Raw genomic sequence first — 16960 nt, forward strand, 5'->3', positions numbered from 1 at the left:
CTGATTTGGGGTTTCTTATGCTTGATTGATATCTGTTTTCCTAAACCTTCCATCTGTTGGTTAAAGTTCTGCCTTCAGAGCTTTGCAGAGTAAGTCTGACTCCTCCTCCACATGAGGAACTTGGTTCTCATGCTTTTCCTGTGTCTTCTAAATCTTTGTAGACCCACTTTGTCCTTTTGTTCCAATTTGGGTATATTTCTAGAGACTATACCATCGTTGCTCCAGAGAGCTGTAGCCCCGGTGTTCCTAACTTAGATATCTGTCGACAGTGGACAAGAGTGCAGTTAGGCTATAATCCAAGCACTGGGAGGTGATGGTTTCAAATAGTTCCCAGAGGAGAAAGTTCATGGGAATGTTTCTAGATGGTTTTCTGCTATTTGTAGTTTATGTATGTGTGTGTATGTGTGTGTGTATGAATATAAAACACATAAATAATGGATTTATACATTGAATGGGGTCTCCAGATATAAAGGGTGTAGGGATTTTTTTTTTTTTAGAAGTAATGACCTAGCAAGGAAAAAATGAAAGTTGGTCTCAAGATGAGCAGGAATGGGGAGTTTGTGCAAAGCCTTGGGGGGAAATTGGGGTATTTCATCTCAGTCCCCTTCCTTAGTCCAGATTCATAGTAGTATGATTCTGGGAACTCTTGGGGTGTTGTGAGCACCCATGGTGTGATTTGAAAGGTGTGAAAGAGAGGGATTACAGGTGGTTGAGAGTCTGTACCCTCCCTGGAATCCCTCCCTTTCTTGTGGGTCCATAAATCCAAAACTTAGTGACTTCTTGCCCTGAACATTGTTAGGCTCCAAAGAGAAGCTGTAGTAAGAGCTCATTGTGATGGCCTGTGTTCAATAGTCGAGAGATGTGGTCACCACAGACATAAACTAAAGAGTATTGTAGTTACCAGGCCATGTCTGGCAAGACTGAAACATAAATAAGATGCTTCCTACACTGTGAATATAAACTGCAGAGATGTGGTTAGGCCATTTTTAACATAGGCAGGCAGTTTGCCTGGTAGTGATCAAGACCATGCCTTTAGCAAGGCAGCTCTGTGGTAGCTGCTTTAGTTCTGGCAAAAACCCAGAGAAGACTTTTTTCCCCTGCTGGATAGTTTAGAGTTTTACAGTTCTTCAGGCCCTAATGACATACTTTTTACAGATTATTCTGGTTATTGGGAGACAACTTGGATATAAAAGAGATAGCAGTGTCTACTGCAGAGTAAACGAGTTTTTTTGGACTGGAGTTTTAATGAGAATAAGTTGACTTTCTTGGCCCTTGCTGTCATGCTAATCTTGAGATATAAAACCCTGAGAATCCTCTTAAACTTCTTTGAGTTGCAACTCTGCCCCAGGATCCCTCTATAGGAAGCTCCTGTGAGTTTTCATTGCTGTAGCTGTCTTTTCTTCTAATGAGAAAGCGAGGTGACAGCTCTAAGTTTTTCATTCCATAGCTTAATAGGAAGTGGGCATATGGGTGGCCTGAAAGGTTTGTTTGACACAGGGAGCCCCAAGGATTTACTTCCAGCCCAGCGTTTCTCCTGCCCTCCAGACTTTCAGGTTGACATGGAATTCCCCCCTTGGACCCAGCTGTATCACAGGAGGCCATTGCTAACTATCTGTGTTCTGTGGCCAGTAAAGTCTGTCTGCACCTTCTCAGCAGCTGCTCTCCTGGAGCTGTGTTGGAGCTGAGTGCTGCTTCCTCTGTTTATCTGTGTGCATTTATCTTTGCATGTGGCTCCTGTTATCACTCTTGCTGTCCTTGTTTCATTAAAAAAAATTTCTTTGCTATCATTCTGGCCTTTTGGGGCCTTGCACCTAGTAGCCCTGGATCTTTCTGATATACTTGGTGTAGCTGGAAAAAATGATGCAGTTAAATGCCAGATCAAAAGCAGGTGGAATTGCATGCATGTTTGGGTAACTCCTAGTCTGTTACTTTTAATATCATTAATAGAATTAAAGCAATTGTGAAAACATTTAATCTTTACCTTTTGACCACTGAAAGGTGCATAATATTGACCTGGAGGACACACGCCCTCAGAAGCTTTGTTTCCCCAAAGTGACAGAAGCCTCCTGGATAAATTCAGGAATCTCAAAATCTTGTGGGAGAATTATTATTTTCATTAATGCTTCTAAAAATGAAGAGGTCATGGAAATTCCTCTATGCCTGCTCTAGTTATACATTGTCAGTAGTAGTAAAAGAAAGAGCATAATTGGAATGATTAACATTTTTCTTCTGATGGTTGATAAAGCACAAACTTCTGCTTTATCTCAGGTTCTACCTTTAGTTTGAAACAAAGTTGACATCAGAGGACCTGTGGGGTTGTGAATTTGAATTAATGGCAATGTTATAATCTTGAATATTTTGCACCTCTCACACAAAACATTCTGGTGTCTGATTGTATCTTTCTTACCTAAGAAACCCTTCTTGGCACAGTTGTAGGTCCTGCATGCATTGGCTGGGGCAGGCTCCTGGAGCAGGCTCCGGGTGGCATCTGGGTCCTGCGTTACTCTGTGACTGAGCTCACGCGCCTCAGTTCCCTGGCCGTGGCTGTTGGCTGATATGTTGAGAGTGATCTTGGGTGCTCTGCTCTGTAACTTTCATTGTTGGCCAGTTGATTTGCATGCACAGAGCTACACAGATGACAAACTCTTTCCAAAAAGCTTGTGTGCAAGGCAATGGTTGGTCAGCAGATCCAGAATCAGGACCACGGGGTTGGCTCAATAGAAATTGTAAAACCAGTTGAAGTTTAAATTGAGTCAATGGCAGTGATGTTACGGGCATCCATCTGTGCCAGGGCTTCTCCCCGCGGCCTGCCGTGTTCCCAAGGTGGCTCTCCTTGCCGTCTGGAGACGTGTCTACATTGCCACAGAGGAGACTACAAAGGCTGAGGCGCCGACTGCTCCCCTCTGGCAGTAACTGGGGCGGATGAGGCTGATTGGAGCAGTTGGGCTTGTTTGCGGGATTCTGACATAGTTCTGTTAGTCCCCGAGTGTTGCTGCTATTTTTCTCATTTAAATTTCAACGGTTTTACGTGTGATTACCCCAGTCATCTGCCAGTCTGCTGGTCACCTTTCTGACATCATCCTCCTGTTGACTCTTTAGAACAATGACAACGAGACGGCCCTGCACTGCGCAGCGCAGTATGGCCACACGGAGGTGGTGAAGGTCCTCTTAGAGGAGCTGACTGACCCCACCATGCGCAACAACAAGTTCGAGACGCCTCTGGATCTGGCTGCGCTCTACGGGAGGCTGGAGGTGGTGAAGATGCTCCTCAACGCACACCCCAACCTCCTGAGCTGCAACACTAAGAAGCACACCCCTCTGCACTTGGCAGCAAGGAATGGCCACAAAGCCGTGGTCCAGGTCCTCCTGGATGCCGGCATGGATAGCAATTACCAGGTAGTGGAGCGGATGTACCTCCCAGGCCTGAGGGACCTAGTCATTTTGGAAAAGACACAAGCGCCATGCTGCTGGGCTGTGTTCCTATTTAGCACAGTTCACATCACATGTCAGATGCTTCCATTTGCTGACTCATTGTAATGAGAAACTTTAGAGACAAAGAAAATCCTCCAGTGAGTCTGTTATTTTTTGTTTCTTTTCAGGAGTAATACATGGTCATTATACCCTGAAAAGACATGCTTATGGACTCTCTCTTGAAATTAGAAAACTTTCATTATCTTCCTATACCTATGTTCCCACTGCCACCATTAGCGCCTCCAGAATCCCATCAACTTGATGCTGCTGACGGGAGACTTAGAATTTCCCTTTGTTGGTAGCTTTCTCCATTCAGATGAATGGCCATTCCTTAGGCTTTGCATCCACCAGACCACATTTGAAGTTAAGGTGTTTCCCTCCCTTGTACTTTTCTTCTCATCATTCCTTCTACCCAGGAAGGTAGGGATTTTAGGAGTGTCACCAATAGGTGGTTCCAAGGGTAACAGTGCAGTTATTCATGTGTGGCCTCCTGGTGGCACATCAAACACCCAAGTATGGGCCACGATTGTGGTTTTGGAATCCAGACAAGAAAAGTGGGAAAGATAATGACAGAGGACTTTGTGTGGTTTATTTTATTTTCTGTCCCTTCTTGTCTACGTTCCGTTTGTCGTGTGAAGCCATGCCAAACCTGGGTCACTGTTCTGATGACATCCTGCTCTGCGCTCTCATTTGCTTTCCAGACGGAGAAGGGCAGTGCTTTGCATGAGGCTGCTTTGTTTGGCAAGACCGATGTGGTGCAAATCCTGCTGGCTGCAGGTGAGAGGTTGGCAGCGCTCTTGTCTACACAGCATGCCAGGGTTGGGATCATTTCCCCCAGGATCCCTGGAGGGGGATTTTTTCTGGCTGCCTTTGAACCTAATATGTGTACGTCTCCACTGGTTGATTGCAAATGTACGAAGTTCTTGTATAGCTGGATAAAATATCTTTGGATGAAAGTGTTGGTTGTGCTGCCAGGAGCATTAGGTATCCTGGAATTTGACCCTCTTTGAAGCTGGCTTGAAAATTCTCACTCCCCTGGTCCACCTGGTGTGCCTTTCTAGGAATTGACGTCAACATAAAAGATAACCGTGGACTGACTGCCTTAGACACTGTCCAGGAGCTGCCGTCTCAGAAAAGCCAGCAGATAGCAGCACTGATCGAAGGTATGGGTTCATCTCCCTGCCACAGGGACCAGGGGACACGCTGGCTGAACCAAGCCACTGGTATTTGGTGCAGCTTGTTTTGGTCTTTCCATGTAGATCACATGACTGGAAAAAGAAGTGCAAAAGAGGTAGATAAAACCCCCACAGCCCAGCCACCTCTCATCTCCAACATGGACTCCATATCCCAGAAGTCTCAGGGTGAGTCGGCCCTCTTCTGCCAGCAAAGGGGCTCTCAGCTTGAAAAGAGTTGAACGTTCTTTGGCAGAATGGAAAATCTTAATTTAAATAATTATTTTGGGGGATTGGGAGTACTTAATAAGTTCATATTCAAATTCATTATTTTCCAACTACTATATGAAGTTTTCTTGGGCAAAGTTTAGGCCGTGATAGTGGACCTTTTCTTTCCTACTTTATTTTATTCTCTACTTTTAGAATTGGCTCTATGAGAGCTATCCTGGGATGTGTGGTAGACAGGATGATCTCAAGATGAACTCAAATCTCAGTGAATCCTTTTTTTTCTAACACACACTTTAGTGCCTTGAGTATAGCTGCTTACAGTAAATATTTAATGAGTGTCATCTGGTTGGTAGATGTGTATATGACAGATTTTAGTAGTCTATCATTTGTCCAACAAATGTGGTCTGGGTGCTAGCTTGGGCAGTCCAGCCTCTCCATCATTAGCCAGGATCCACCTTTTCAGATTGATTGAGCAGCCTTTTGGGTCCTAGGTCTGATGAATGAAAAAGACAAAACACTGGCTGACACCTCCCTCAGATACAGATCACAATGAAGAAGGCTCGAGAGACAGAGCAAAGCCAGATACTGAAAAAGGAAAGGGATTTTTCAGAGGAGTGCAGAGATGCAAGGGTTCAGGGGTTCTCAGCCTGTCTTTACTGTAGAGTCCTTGTTCCCCTCCCCTGGTCACACTTTTTTTCTTGACCTCATAATTTTCTGGTAATGGGATTAGTAGTTGACTAAGCTCTTAGCTTTCAAGGATTTTACAGTTACAGCTTTGACTCTTTGCAAGTGACCCAGAGATCCCTGGTTACTTTTCAGAGTCACAAGTTTGGATCCCAGGCACTTTGAGGTTCGTAGTTGTCTAGTGAGTGAGTTGCAGCTGAACAGCGCCTTCATCTCAGAAAGGCTTCACCACCCTCTATTTTGCTTGGGCACATGGAGGTTCTTGTTAAGAATTTAAAGGGACTACTGAAGTTTTCCAGTTGTACCTTGCTACATCTTATGGTTTAAGTTTAGGCTGTCATGGTATCGAGGTATCTGGGAATTTATAACCATCTTGGGAGATGTCCTTCATAGATGTCAAAGGTTCCATATTGAACTGGAGAAAAATCTGTTCATTTCTCAGGGTATGAAGCGCAGATGAAACTCTCTATATTTATTCTTGTCCGTGGAGAAAGCCGTGATTTATTTTCCTGCTCTAGGTTAACATTGGTCAAGTTCAGGTGGCCGAAGGGGCTTTGGGTTGTTCCTGTGGTGGGAAGTCCAAGACTGTGCTCTCCTCTCACCGACTCTCTTGCCTTCTAACCCCCTCTTCAGGTGACGTGGAAAAAGCAGTGACTGAACTGATCATCGATTTTGACACCAACATGGAAGAGGAGGGTCCCTACGAGGTGCTGTACAACGCTGTTTCCTGCCATTCATTGGACAGCACAGCCAGCGGGCGCTCGTCTGACCGGGACTCCGTGAGCAGGGAGGCTGAGGCGGCGGGAGTGAAAGCTGCTGGAGTGAGGCCTGTACGTGGCTGACCCTACGCACCGGCGTTCTGTTGTCCACCTCTGCTCTGCTGGGGAGTGGGAGAGAGGACGTGTGACCCCCAGTGCCAGCTGTGTTTCAGGGGCCTGGGTCCCACTCACCCTGTTCTCCTAGGGGCTCTGCACCATCTCCCTCTTGCTTAGTGTGGTCAAACTCTACAGCTTGCGTTGAGGTAGAATTTTAATTTTTCCAGTTTCAATATAACCTGTTTGCATCCTTCTGTTACTTTTTTGGCCTTAGAGTAAATTGAAGCATTTTATTTCTATTTAGCCTCACTGCTGCTTCTGTCTTTGGGGTCTTTGCTATATATTGTTTGTTTCTTTCTGGAGAGCAGTTCCATCGATGAAAGAGCTTGCTAAATATCTCGCTAAATAAGTTCCTGTCAGCCCTGAGTACATGTTCGCCTTCCATTTGCCCTCAAAAATTTAACCATTTGTATTTGGACAGATTCTGTGTTCAGCAGGTTTGTAGCAAGGCTTAATCAGAAAGTGTATGTATTCGTATATGCATTCCTATTTTTCCCATAGTTATTTCCCCTCCAGCCATTGAAATAGTAGGATGGGGACAACCCTGAATTTTTCCCTCTAAAGGTCAGCCTTCCCAACTGACTGCTTCTTTCTCTAGCCCTTGCTTCTCCTTCTTCTTTTTCTTTTTCTTTTTAAATTTTTATTTATTTATTTTGGCTGTATTGGGTGTTCTTTGCTGAGCGTGGGCTTTCTCTAGTTGTGGTGAGCGGGGGCTACTCTTCGTTGTGGTGCACGAGCTTCCCATTGTGGTGGCTTCTCTTGTTGTGGAGCATGAGCTCTAGGCGTGTGGGCTTCAATAGCTGCAGCACGCAGGTTCAGTAGTTGTGGCATGCGGGCCCTAGAGCACGTGGGCTTCAGTAGTTTTGGTGCGTGGGCTCAGTAGTTGCAGCACACGGCCTTCAGTAGTTGTGGCTCGTGGGCTCTAGAGCGCAGGCTCAGTAGTTGTGGCTCACGGGCTTAGTTGCTTCGTGGCATGTGGGATCTTCCCAGACCAGGGCTAAAACCTATGTACCCTGCACTGGCAGGCAGATTCTTAATCACTGTGCCACCAGGGAAGTTGCTCTAGCACTTGCTTCTACTTCTAACCTTATACATTGTTCTTCAGACTCCTTACCCACATTTTCTCTCCCAGGGTTTTACTGTGAGCCTAAGCCTGAATCAGTGGTCCCATGGCCCTTCCTTCCTGCACTGTTGAGGTTTTGAGCATTGCACTTTTAATAAACAGGCATTGCTCTAACAGGATCCCAGTGATAGTCCCACCTTGAGGCATATTTTCAGGTGTATATTACTTCTTCCTGTTGGAGAGGCTGGCCCTTCCCTTTTGGCGCACATCTGGCTTATGACCGTTTTGATGATCCTTTGGCTGCCTGGTGATCCTCAGGCTTTTCATTAATGCCCTGGGAATAGCCTGCTGTTTTTGGTGTTCTTTTTTGTTCGGCTCCTTGCCCTGCCCTGGGATAGTCCCAGCATTTCAGTATGGATTTTGGAAAGGCCCACCAGTCTTGTGGTAGAACCCCCAGAGCGGGTGTTATTGAGGACTGTGTTGAAACTCCTTGTCAGTGGCGAAAGCAAGTGCATGTGCCGAGCACCGCACACACAGTGCTTCTGCAGACAGAGCTAGGGGTTTTTTTTGTTTTTGTTTGTTTGTTTGTTTGTTTCCACTTCTTTCACTGTTAGGTACAGATGAATTAGGGAAATCCAACCTGTGGAGGAAGGTGTTGCTTTCAGTGGCACTTACAGGTGATGCCCATTAGAGGGAGCTGGAGGCTTTGCAAGAAGAACGCGGGATTCCTGAAGTAAGCTTTGAAGGAGCAAGTTCCTGTGAGGCTTAGCCGCTGATTTACACAGCTTCTTTGTTCATCCCACTGTAGTAATCTAGCCTCCTATGGTCCTGCTAAGTAGAAACGGATACATCTTGGGGTGCATGCTTTGCCAGTTTTTACTTGAGTATGTTGTTGCCGTGCTGCCTTCCTGGTCCTTGGTAATTAACTGTGGCCAAGGGACTGTTCTACGTCTTGTAAACACGGCGGATGGTATCTGTAAATCAGCTTCATAGTTCCAGGCCCCTGGGCCATAGTTTTCATGGTAGAAAAGACCGTGAAGGACCCATGCTTCTCTTGCCTTCCAGGGTCCCTGGTGATTACCTCTTCCACAAGAGCCTTTCATATTGTTCTTTTTAGGCTCCTTTGGGAAGGCTTCTAGGATGAGTCACTTTTGTTGTTGTTATGTTTCATTTTGGTTTTCCTCAGCTCTTTGTGTCCCACAGTTGGATAACTGGTGAGATTATGGGCCTGTGCATCTGCTGTTCCCCTCCTTACAAGGTGGCCCTGGACGAGGCTTGTTCCTACGTTTCTGGAGCAAAGAAGGGTGGGGAAAGTGGACTTAGTGGGAAATCTGGCCTAAAAAGCTTTGTTCGGCTTGACCATATGAACTTGTTTTGGAGTCGTTGCCATTGGGCATCCATCCGGTGGCTGGGGATATGGGAATGACCAATTTATCAAGATGTAATACCAAGCAGTAAAGCGTGTTTAACAGAGAGATCATGGGTGCCAAGCGCTAACTAACCCAGCGGCTCCTAAAACAATAATCCCGTCTTCAGTGAGTTTCTTGCTCTAGGGCAAGGGGTTGGTGAACCAAGGCCCACAGACAGCTGCCTGTTTTTGTGAATAAAGTTGTATTTGGAACATAGCCATGCCCAGTCATTCACATATTTTCTGTGACTACTTTTGTGCTCCAGTGGCAGAGTTTACTGCAAACCCTAAAATATTTACTGTGTAGCCCTTTAAGAAAAAGCTTGCCAACCCCTGCAAGGGCAGATAACTGACCAATAGTCCTTTTTTAAATGGGCTGAGATGAAATAGGGTTTTCATATGCTAATGATACATAATAGTAATCATTGAAGGAGGTGACCAAGGATAAGAGACAGTTCTGAGGTTTGGATAACATTCAAGTTTGAGCAGGAGTTGATGTTTTTGTCCTTGATTGCTTTCCTCCTTACTTCCCTAGTAATTTTGCTTTGTTGGAACTCTGACAAGTTGATTCTTTTGATTTAGTGTTTCGTCTTTTTAGAGTAGATTGGAAGTTGAGCCACTGGTTTTCCTATACTCGAGTTTGTGTATCAGTATCATGATGGACATTTTCTGATGAGGTAGTTGTGTGTTTTCAGTGCTGATATTTCTCACTGTGGTCAAGGATATGACAGGTGTTTATAGTCTCTGCTATAAACATCAAAAAACAAAGAGCAATGCTAATTGAACTGTGTATGTGTGCAGGGTTCTCCATCTTGTTCAGATACTAAACCTTGAATTTAGTCTTTCAGGGGAATTCTTTACATTATTCTTTTTTATTTCCAAAGATTGAGATAAGAGTAAACCAAAGAGTTAAATTCTTGAAGAAAGACATAGTAAAATACTTATTTTTTCTCTTCTACAGAGGGAACGTCCTCCGCCTCCAGCAAAACCACCACCCGATGAAGAGGAGGAAGACCGCATAGATAAGAAGTATTTTCCCTTGACAGCTTCTGAGGTAGGGGTTGAAGGTTTACTCCCATCACTGAAATATGATTTTTTGGAAAGTGCGTAAAATGCATGCTTAAAGAAGACTTTGCTTTGTCATTTTTTTAATCACCTCTTTGGATTAGTAAGTTTGCATTGTGTACATCAGTAATCCAAAATAGGACCTTTCAAACTCACTCAAAAGTACTAAGCAAGGAATTTTACTAGGCTCTCTAGCAGATGGGCCAATTATTGATCTGCCATGCCACATGGGAAGCCAAACATGCACATTCTCCTGGCTCCATTAGGCTAAACAGTCTCACTTTTGGCTCTTGTACCTGTGTTGTCTTTTGATACAAAGTGTGGAGTATCCCCCTAATCACTGTTCTCTAGACTGGGTCAGATTAGCAAGCTTTGATGCTTGTGACCCAAAGGCCTTATTTCTGTTTTTGCATTTTCCCTCCTCATTTCATATGAAGAATCTGCACCAGGACAGACATGGAAAATGTCATGAAAACTCAACTAGAAGAGAAATAGGAGTCATGGGGGCTGGGGAAATCAAAGGAGGTAATTTGAAAAGAATAGTTCACCTTTTCAAAAAAGAAATGTTATCCTGGGGCAAATAGTTCAACCTTCTCACTTAGCTATATGAAGAAAATCATGTTTTCCTTAATCTTTCATCTTCCCAATGCTCCTTTAACACTTCCTGCCATTCAGAGAATATATTTATTGAGTGTTTATTCAAAATATTATATAATTTCAGTAGTTTTTTGTAGCTCATTCAATGCCCTATTGTTCTTTAACTTAAAAACCAGCTAACATAAACTAGTCAATTAAGTCTCATTACTTTGTCCCCAGAAGTTGGAGCTAAGGTTTTTTTACTGCCATGGACCATCCAATGAGACAGGTTCTTTTATTTAATATAAACATACGCAACCAGAAGGATGACATCAGTTTGACAAAATGTATAAATACAAGGAAGCCCTTTTTAGAATGTAAAGTCAGTGTTGGAGATAGGGATGATTTCTACGCTAGGTACAAATTCTGTCCTTATTTCTTTCTATCCCTTAATTACAAAATACTTACTATCATGACTCAACTAAGGGGTCTCTAGAATTACAGGCTCTAGGGTAATAATACATTGTCAGCAGATACAAGCGCATGTAGTAAACCCCTACACATTTTTATATAGAGGTTTGCTTTATTACTCCCTTTTTACAAGGAGAAATGTAGTAATATAGAGCGTATTCAGTTGGGGCTGGGTCTCTGTAAATGCCCTATATCACCTCTTTAACAAGGACTTGGATTAAATTTTCTGGTCCCCAAGGATAAGGGCAAGGCTCCTAAAGAACTATTGGATAACCAGCACTTCTTTTCTCCCAGGGCTTTCTAGGGCATACAGTTTGGCAATAATACTGTATCAAAAAGTAGGGGGAGAAATATCCCTATTACTCTCCTGGATTGGAGACTGTGTCTGAGCTACATCTTCTAGGACTTGCCTCCGAATAGCCTGGAATTCTGGATCAGTTGGACAACCATAGTCAGTATTTGGAAGACCCTGAGAAGCCTGGCTTTGCTTCCTAAGTGATGATTATAAGTACATAAATATAGAGGTGATGTGCTCTGGGTTATTATCCTTTTAATGATCAAGACAGATTCTGTTTGCTATAGTCTGAGTGGATAAGTCTTCTCCAAAAGTAGACTTTTTTTTTTTTGGACTGTATTCTTCACTATCTTCATTTCTTATACTCTCAAAGCTTTAATACCCTAAACCTCATTCATATCCTAGCAGGCGAGCAATCTGACCCACTGTTCGTTTACTATTCCTGAGGCTTATCATTGTCAGATGGTCCATGAAAGCCTTTAAGAGAAGCTGAGTATACTGGCTCCAGGAGAGCTGATCAGAGTAATGACCAGGTCATGAAACTGTCTTAAAAAAAATTAAACATATTCATATACGTGTGTGCACACATACAAGCTCATTAGCTGTTTTCGCCCCACCAAAGGGGCTGCCAACTGCATCGGACTGACCGTGTCTTCTCTATGCTCAGATGTGCTAAATGTTCATGGGAAGTTACAGCTGCTGTGGTATCTCTTCCCAGAAAGCTGCCCACACCCCAACTGGCCATTCCATTGGTCACAGTTGGGTGGTAACTGGTAGTCGCTTTTCTCTGCAGCAAAAATGTTGCTTTCCATATAGCAGAGAATACTTTTTTAATTTTTTTTTGGTTTTGATTTATTGCAAGACCTGGAAGAAAGGGGAAAAAGATTAAGGAGTAATTTAGTAAAGAGAAGAATCCTTTCTGTTGCGAATCAGTTATTGCCATATTCGCTGTGACACAGGGCTTCTTGAGCCCTGTGTCAAGGAAGACTTGAAGAAAAGCAGTTTATTGCTTTTTTGGTGAGATTTTAATCCCATAGCTGGCAGAAGCCAGGACCAAGAGGAAAAGATCACCCTACGAGTTGTGTGGGTATGAGCAGGGGACACTCATTAGACATCTGAAGGAGGGAGAGGATTCCGAATTGGGTGGAGAAACCACACTTCCCAGAAAAAAAATGAGGCCAGCTTGATCCAGAATCAAGGGGAGTGAATTTTATGGCCCTGGCTCTGCTGGGAGCTCTCTGTGTAACGGGGTCCCTAGATCTCTCTGGTAACCGGGTTTTGTCACCTGCAAAAGGAACAAGCTGGAACCAGGTACTGTCTAGCTGTGACTGTAATGGTTCGGGTCCCTTCCAGCTCTGCTGTTTGCTGGTTCCCTGCTTCCACTTGTGCACAAGAGCCAGGCACGCGGCAAACACAGGTCCAGTGGGTCTGATTTTCCAGATGGAAGTCATCAGACCCGTCCTGCTTGGGAAGAAAGGGTATTATAGGCCGGGCACCCAGGCTGTCAGATACCTCTCAGAGAAGTCTGCCTGGGGCTATGTGAGAGCTCTTGCTGTGTGCAGAACACTCACAGAATCAGATTTCCAGGGCTCTGCCTAAGTGATGGCTCTGTGTGTGTAAACTTGCAGAACACAAATTCCTGTCAGTAAAGCCTATGGTATTAAGTTGACACTGTCTGAACTGCTTAATGGTCCCTCTTTGTTCCCTTAATTGTGTTCCTGTGAAGAAGCAAAAGGAATAAGTAATACAGGCCAGTAGCTCATTGTAATGAAAAAGCTTTTAGCATCCAGGTGGCTCTCAGTCAGTGGAGGTTCCTGCTGTGCTTAGCAGAATTTTGGAGAGACCACCATCCTGCCTTTGGAGTGGCAGCCTTGTTAACAAAACAGGAGCTGCAGTCTCTCACTGAGTCTGAGGCTGCTAGAATCTGTGTTGTCTCATTAGGCTGTAACACTGTGAGCTATGCCTCCAAGAAGCAAGATCCTACTGAATCACAAACCTACTTTGTTTCCGGTGCACCGTAGGACACGTCAGTGAAGGAGGAGGTTTCAGTGGCACCACAGTGCCACACTTGTAGGGTCCTGTTGTTTGTTAGGTGGACTTGTGAACCCCACTCACCCCCTCGTTCATAATATATTATTTGTTCTAGCCGAACTGCTCAAGAAGAGATTTTGTGCTTCGGTTGGCTTTCCTAATTGCCAGTCTATTATTATTCTTAATTTGCCTGTGAAACACATTGGCTTCTTAGGAGAGATGAGCTAGAATTATCCTCTAAAGTAGGTATCTCCGTTCTCTCTCTCAGTGTGACTGTAGCACTGATCGTGGTGTTTCTGGCTTGGTTCGAGATGCCTGGCCCCTCTGGTACCGTGACTGGCTATGGCCCCCAGGCCCCCAGCTGACTCAAGCCAGTTGGCAGGTGTAGGGGCCAGCTCTGGTCAGTCATTTCATCAGAGACACTTGGCTGCCTGGATTAGGGATTTCTCAGGAGACAGAGCTGCTTTTTCTCCACTGAAATTCCTACTGCCCTCACACTTGCCTCTTCTCAGAGCAGAGATTGGTGGACTTGATTTAAAATTGTATTTTCATAGATGTGGTAGGAAGCCAGCTTTGGGGAAATCCTCATCTATAACCCACAGGGCCTATGAGGAAGGGCTTATAAAAATAGAGAAGGATTTACAGAATGCTTTGTTCCTAGTAAATATCAGTCAGTCAGGGTCAGTCAGAAGTCATGCTGATTCCCTCTTGAGAAGAGGGGAAGGATCCCAGCCTTGGGGTACTGTGTGAGCGTATTAGGAAAGAAGCACGAAAAAAGAAGGCCTTATGATGCATGGTGGCTAAAAACCGCTTGGGAGGTGTTATCCACAGAAAAGAGATCCTGCAGAACACTGAAATGGGAAGAGGCAGGGGAGGGGAGGATCTTGGATTTTATGGCATTTTGAAGGATGAAATGAGGGAAGGAAAGGGGAATATTTTAATCCAAGGCCATTGAGATCTGAGGTCCAGGTGCATAGCCAGGAAAGCATTTTGATTCCTTGTGACACTTGACTGACTTACATGCTCTTCCCCTCCGATGAAAAAGGAGCCAGTAATCTCAAATTTGTTTGACATAACCTTTCTGGGTGTTAGCCCCCCACCTGAGAAGTACCGTGGTGTTTGTTTCTCTTAGGTCTTGACCGTGAGACCCTGGATTCAGGGGAGCACAGCCAGGGAGGAGGACGAGCATCCTTATGAGCTACTGCTGACAGCAGAGACAAAGAAGCTGGCATCCGTGGACGGAAGGACAAAAGGTAGAGCCCCCACCCCTGCTCCTGGCAGAAGCAACTCTGAAGGGATTTTTTTTTTTTAAATTAACATATTTATTTATTTATTTATGGCTGCGTTGGGTCTCTGTTGCTGCACATGGGCTTCTCGTTGCAGTGGCTTCTCTTGTTGTGGAGCACAGGCTCTAGGCACGTGGGCTTCAGTAGTTGTGGCTCGTGGGCTCTGGAGCACAGGCTCAGTAGTTGTGGCGCACGGGCTTGGTTGCTCCCCGGCATGTGGGATCTTCCCAGATCAGGACTGGAACCCATGTCCCCTGCATTGGCAGGCGGATTCTTAACCACTGCGCCACCAGGGAAGTCCTGAAAGGATTTTTTAAATTTGTGATCCTGGGCGGAACGAAATGATGGTGTTCCTTGGGCTGGGGAAGTTGGGTTTCAGGGCAGTCTGGGCGGTGGGTGTATTATGGCCTTTCATTTTCAATACCTTGGACTGGAGTGGTCTTGTCACCTTTCAGCATGCGAAGCAAGGAAAAGGTCGGGTCAGACTAGGTGAGCGCCGTGGGAGGGGAGGCTGCCAGCATTGTGGCAGAGATTGATTTGGGGTCTCAAATCACAAACCCTCAAGTTAACGTGGTGGAAAAACAAGCCCAACAGGTCATTCCCCTTGGGTTCAGGCTGCCGGCACAGACTCTGCTTTGAGTCCTGACCTCAGACTGAGACACTTCTGGGGAGGGGCCCGTGATTGGCTGCCACCCGGTAACTGGAGTGCTCTGTCGCCTTGGCCTACTTTCATTGCCTCTGCAAAATTCAGTTTCCTCCGCGAGGGGTGAGGGCTGCAGGACTGAGAACCAGCCAGGCGGTGTAAACGTGGTCCCGACAGGGGTGAGTGTGCACCACTGGAGCGTTTGGGACAACCTCTGTCTCCTAAGGAAGAACAAGAAGGGGCAGTGCAATTCCCACTGCAGTTTGAAGGAACTCCTGTGGCCTCTCCCAGCTCTTTATCGCTTGCAGCTCCCAGGTCCTTCTCGGGGTATTATTACTGCTTCCTTCAGTCCTCTGACAGCCCATGGTTCAGGTAAGACTGGGGGATGCAGTGGTGTCTTTTGAAGTACCCTTTGTGAGTCCTATCAGGGTAGGAGTGGCTAAGAGAACGTGTGCAGATGTGTCTGACACTGCAGACCTTATTTTTAATGGTCCTGTGTAAAAGGTTTCTCCTCCTTAAATGCAGAAATTTTGTGGTTATTTTCATGGTAGTTTTGATTTGTTTTAATGGTTTCCATTTGGAGCTTTTAAAAAAAGTTATGATTTAGAAACAGTAAAATTCACCCTTTTTGTGTACAATGCTGTGAGTTTTGGCACATACAGTCATTTGACTGCCACCACAATCAAGATACAGAACAGTTTCATCACCAAAAGATTCTCCTGTGTACCTTTGTTGTCAGTCCTGCCCCCCCCCCTTACCCTGGGCAGTCACTGCGCCAATATCAGTCGCAATGATTTTGCCTTTTCCAGAATGTCGTATAAATGGAATCATATAGTACGTACCTGAAAAGGGTTCCCAGACCCAGTTCCTCTGTGTGTGTGTGTGTGTGTGTGTATGTGTGTATACGTCAGTGGGGTGTATGAGAATTCAACTTAATTCTGACACTATCTACCTGGGGATAGAATCAGATTCCACAGGTAAAGGGCTCAGTCCCACAAGACCACCGTCCACCTCAGATGCTGATCACAAGCCCAGATTAACATCTGTGCTTCTAACCAACTGGCTACAAATTGGAGTCTACAGTGACTCCCTCCAACTCAGGATGCCAGTTGCAAGTCCAGGTTGTTACCTGGACTTCTGACTGACTAGCTATAAATCAGAGGTTCCCACGACCCTCTTCTCAGGTTCAGTTGATTTGCTAGAATGCCTCACAGAACTCAGGAATACCCATTTACTCACTAGATTACCGATTTATTATAAAAAGATATTAAAGGATACAAATCAACAGCCACATGAAGAGATACATAGGGCGAGGTCCTGAACAGAGCTTCTGTACTCCTGGAGCTTGGGGCCTGGCACAGTGGCATGCAAAAGTGTTCTGGTTTCCCCCATGTGGAAGCCCTTGGGAAAAAAAAGGGACCAAAAAGCTGTCTTTTTTGTTTTTTATGGAGGCTTCATTGCACAGTCATGATTGACTAAATCACCTGCCAATGGCATTGATTCAACCTCAAACCCCCTCTCCCTTCCCTGGGAAATCAGGGGATGGGACCGAAAGTTCCAACCCTCTAATCACATGATTGGTTCTCCTGGCAACCAGCCCCCACCCTGGGGTGGTATCCAAAAGTCACCTTCAGGGAATTCCCTGGCGGTCCAGTGGTTAGGACTTTCACTGCCGTGGCCTGGGTTCAATCC

General features: G+C 45.2%; 1 protein-coding gene across 14 annotated transcripts in view; it reads left to right on the plus strand.

Moving 5' to 3' along the window:
• The window catches only part of ANKS1A (ankyrin repeat and sterile alpha motif domain containing 1A), a 191637-nt gene that overhangs the window by 85780 nt on the left and 88897 nt on the right, over window positions 1-16960 (plus strand). For all 14 annotated transcript variants that reach the window (XR_010835055.1, XR_009337649.2, XR_010835056.1 and 11 more), the window contains 7 exons: window positions 3100-3396; window positions 4173-4248; window positions 4533-4634; window positions 4731-4832; window positions 6189-6385; window positions 9863-9955; window positions 14472-14592. Coding sequence is in view for 10 of the 14 variants with exons in the window: in XM_059076333.2 (XP_058932316.1) it covers window positions 3100-3396; window positions 4173-4248; window positions 4533-4634; window positions 4731-4832; window positions 6189-6385; window positions 9863-9955; window positions 14472-14592 (988 nt within the window). In the remaining 4 variants the exon portion in view is untranslated. The remainder of the gene's footprint in view (window positions 1-3099; window positions 3397-4172; window positions 4249-4532; window positions 4635-4730; window positions 4833-6188; window positions 6386-9862; window positions 9956-14471; window positions 14593-16960) is intronic.

This window comes from Kogia breviceps, chromosome 10, assembly GCF_026419965.1.
Source record: "Kogia breviceps isolate mKogBre1 chromosome 10, mKogBre1 haplotype 1, whole genome shotgun sequence".
Taxonomy (NCBI): domain Eukaryota; kingdom Metazoa; phylum Chordata; class Mammalia; order Artiodactyla; family Physeteridae; genus Kogia; species Kogia breviceps.